Source organism: Phaethon lepturus, unplaced genomic scaffold (assembly GCF_000687285.1).
Source record: "Phaethon lepturus isolate BGI_N335 unplaced genomic scaffold, ASM68728v1 scaffold52753, whole genome shotgun sequence".
NCBI lineage: Eukaryota > Metazoa > Chordata > Aves > Phaethontiformes > Phaethontidae > Phaethon > Phaethon lepturus.
In genome coordinates, this window is record NW_010529380.1 from 30,816 (window position 1) to 35,351 (window position 4,536).

A 4,536-nucleotide genomic window follows, 5' to 3' on the forward strand; every position below is an offset into this window, starting at 1 on the left:
CCGCTCTTCATTCCTGGCTAGTTATGCAATAAAATAACAAGTACCCACAGTGGAAAATATCTGTAATGTAATTCACTACAGGTAAAACCAAGCATCAATTGCTTACAGGAATACATAATTTTACTTTATAAATGAATAAGTGACTTAACATGGTTACTTAAAAAAGTGAGTTTCTTAAAATCTATTACAATCTTTTTTATAACCTATATTATACACAAAAATCTCTCACTTGCCAAAGATGTTCCAATATTAACTGCTATAGTCAAATTGGTTCTACTACTGTAAAAACTGATGTATCTACTATGAAAGAAACTTATGCATTAAACACTGAATGGGAAGAAAAGTTTATTTGGGGAAAAAACCCCATAATTTTGTTATATTTACTTTTGCCTCTCAAAATTAATGTTGTTTGTACATTAGATTAGTTTTAAAATTGAGGACCTACTGAAACAATGATAATTCTGACATACTAGGGCATACATACCAACTGCCCTATATAATGGCTTTAAGTTTGACCTACTATAAGCTGCCAGAAAACTACTAAAACTCCTTTGCAGCATAGCTGTATAGAGAAAGCCCACTAGGAAACACGGTCTATTACATGAACAGGCACACCATTCAAGACCAAGTATCAGAAACCCTTCATGACATGGAACAATACTAAAAACTATCCCCAGCCTTAAGACAAATTTAACATAAGACTAGCAATTATTCTAGTTCACAGGTTAAGTAAAAAAAAAAATCTACCCCTAGGGAAAATAAAATAGAATTAGAGAGCACTAAGTCCTTTATATGTATGAGTGAAAATATTCTTAAAAGTGCACACCACACAAAAATCTTTAAAGGTAGTCATATTATTCAGAGACTTATACATGATAAGTCAACTTCATTTAAATTCAAATATGAAAAGCTTCTAAACCACGTATATATACATATATATACATACACTGTATGTTTGAGACAAATGGAAACCAAATCACCAAGAACAGACACAAACACTAGTAACAGAGTACAAATAAAACCTATCTATTCACCTAGTCCTTCAAAACACCCTGTTACACACATGAAACTTTGTAGCAGAAATGAACAACATGAATGTAAGTGGAAAAAACATCTTATAAAGTAGATTAGGTTAAAAGGGATAGTGGTCGTGGATGAGTTAAATCCCAGTATATGCCAACGAAAGATATATTCACCTGTTTCCATTTTTTTCATGCAAGCCAGAACCCCAATATCTTGGTACACCTAAATATTTCAGTTTATGGGACTTAGTCCACTTCTGAACTGAAAATACAAATAAAGATAAGTTCATGAATTCACATCAGTAGAGACTTACATAAAAAGGGAGTACTCACATCACCTAGTTTCTGCATACATGTGAGCTGCTTATTTCATGGAAACTTGTATGCCAAGTATACTGGAAAGTTAATGATGCATCCCTTGTAGGGACAAAGATACAACTAAAGCTTCAATTGAGACAATACCATCAACACAACTATAAAAAACATCTTACCAAAAACCCTTAATTTTACTACATGTCTGAATTAGATTTCAATCATTTAAAAATAATCTTGAAAATTACCTAAAAAGACTCTCTTAAAGTCCGACCTTACTCCTGTAGGCTCTAGTTTCCTAAATGCTTGTATTTCATTAAAAACATTTTAATAGACTGCTTACTTTCATCTGGCTTAGCAGCTCGCATGTAGAACTTTAACTCAGTAAAAAGAGGTCCATTCTGGCTGGGTTCCTTTAAGACAATTTAAAATTAGTTAAAAACTGCTGTATTAGTGTCTAATAACTGTTAAAAGCTCACAAAACATAACATTCACCCTATAAAAACATAGTCTCCCTCAGATGCTCTACCCAGTGCCGATAATTCAACAGAATATGTTCTTTTTATAAAAGAAGGGTGGCTCTAAAAAGTTGTTTTTATTCTTAATTGCTTAACATTAAGGTTATCAAAGAATATTTTCCCGTAACAAAAGATTAAGGAATACCAAATTATCTGAAACTTATAGGATTATTACCAAAAATTGGCAACAAAGGTTTAGCAAAGAACATTAGACAACATTCATTATCTCAGATTTTCCAGATTAAAGCTGGATTGCATCAGCTGCACAGCCATTAGTGAGCCCAAAACAACACCTGCAGTGATCTGATGGAAAAATCTTAACCGAAGTTAAATTCTTGCTGAACATAAGGTATTTTGTTCCCTTCCTACATTAGTTGATCACAGTAAAAATTACAAAGGATTTCACAATTTCTCTTAAACTAAGTTATAAGAACTACATCTATTTTGACTTAGAGTCTACCTTGTATTTAAGCTAACATGAAGTATTTCAGTTCCGTTTTCTAGGGACAAGTCTATGGTAACTCTGTATTACAAGTGAAGTGCAAGAGATAAATTGGTTTGAAAACACCAAAATTTTGTAATACTGCAAGAATTGCAAATGGAAGAATACCTTGATTCTACATTTCCAGAACTTGGCGCAGAAAAAAGTCATTTCAAACCTTGCAGTTTCTAAGTGATTGATTTTGAGATAAGCTTAAGCAATTTATTTTAGTCTCATTATTCATGTATGTCCAAATTCATTCTCAGTGAAAACACTTGTTTTGGAATATCCTACACTTCTAAAAAAATAACCAAATAAAAGGTATGTGATTACTGGCAAAGAAACCCAGAAAGAATACAATCACATGATATTAGCAAAAGTTACAAGATGTGTAACATCAATCTTAAATGGTTTTAATTGTAACTTTTAAATGCAGATGTAGCAATCCAGAAAACTGCTACAGGTCAGACAGTACCACTCAGCTAATAGAGGTTTACTGCTGTCTGACATTAACAAAGCAATATAAAGAGATCAAACACACCAACAAGCATGGGCTTTAGTGTGCATCTGATGTCCTGGCTCAGAGGCAGAGTAAGAAGACCAGTTAGAATGAGAGCAGATACCAGCCTGGGCACCCCTCCTAGGCCTGGACACTCCATTACAAAGCTACTGCCTATCTTCACCTCACTTTCTCCAGCAGCATTGCCCTGATAAACAATAGCGCCAAGACAACAGTTTTCCAGCCCCTCCTTGTGAGACCAACATTCAGACTTAAGGCATGAACCTGAAAAAAAAACAGCTAGACCAACTGATCCAATGTACATAAACTTTGGCACATGCATATTTACTTTCACTTAGTTTATTTATCCACTATGGACCACAAATTAGTCATATAGAGGTTATATATACAGAGGAGAAGGGTTAACTGCAGTATAAGAATTCAGCTACATCTCCAACAAACATTACTTGACCTATTCACTTCTTTCTGTGTAGCACAATCCATTAATACTCTAACTTAATTAGAATATAAATTATACATATTATTTTGATTCAATTTACATGGGTTTAAAGAATGTTATTTTCTTACTAAAATACAGCACAAAATGGTAGGTGTTAAAAACTCCTAAAATACTTCTCTCTACATAAATTATTCCACAAAAAAATATGTCTCAGTGCTGAAAAAAACCCCACATATATTTCTCTAGTCAGAACAAAAGCTGAAAACCTGGTATCTTTTCATACTTGAGGGGATGGATAAATGATTTAACCACAAAACAGATCTTCATGTTGACTATGAAGCTGTTTCCCCGTAATACCATTAATTCTATGTACAGATAAATAAATGCATACGCTATGTTAAAAAGGCTCATGTAATGATGTCCAGTATTTGCCATACTAGTCATCTCATAATACATTAAAACCAGAAAGACTTCAAACACAAATTTCTACAACTTTATGCCCAGGGTCATTCTAAACACATGATTTGCAAAACTGAAATTAAAGTCTAATTAGAAAAGATATCATAATGTAAGAGATTATGGAGTACATATCGAAACCCAAATTTCTTCAAGTAGTATTTTAAGAATTCATATCTTTCTCAGTCAGCAATTTAACGAAATGTTATTAAACTACGCATCCACTCCCGAACAATGACATCTGAAAGGTCCACATGTTAAAAAGCATTTCTTTTGTTAATAAAAGCTGTGATTCATTTCATACTGCTCAGACTTCAATACTATGAGGATATGTCAAAGACTACGCAAATTTCCATCCCACTTTAATAGCTTAATTTGAAGAACATTACTATAGAAGCACATATTTTGTTAAACACTAATAATTGTTCAAAGCTCTTAACCACTTTGCTTCAGCTGACAGATCAACTAGGAATCAACCAGGCATCAGAAAATAGGCCCTTACAGTCTAGTATAACACAACTACAGGTAGAGGCATAATATGTCATGGGTCATTTGTGAGGGCAGCACAAAGACTGGGGCTACTCTTTATTGCCATAAAGACAAAATTATAAAAGAATTAAAAATGAGTAGTCATCCGGGAGATTAGCAATGGCAGGATTTACAAATTGGTACAAGAAAGTGACTCTAGCATAAAAGCAACCCAAAAGTTATGACAACTCTTCTTATATTCAGAGCCCACAAGTGGAGGAGAAGTGAAGCAGACAGACAGGTTTCAACCTCAGGGAAAG

The 4,536-nt window shown here is 33.6% G+C and overlaps 1 protein-coding gene across 1 annotated transcript in view; it reads right to left on the reverse strand.

Annotated features, from left to right (window-relative positions):
• The window catches only part of VRK1 (vaccinia related kinase 1), a gene marked incomplete at its 5' end in the record, with an annotated part of 16,353 nt that overhangs the window by 10,167 nt on the left and 1,650 nt on the right, over nt 1-4,536 (reverse strand). The window contains 2 exon segments of the mRNA XM_010283904.1: nt 1,197-1,284; nt 1,678-1,747. Of these exon segments, the coding sequence (XP_010282206.1) occupies nt 1,197-1,284; nt 1,678-1,747 (158 nt within the window).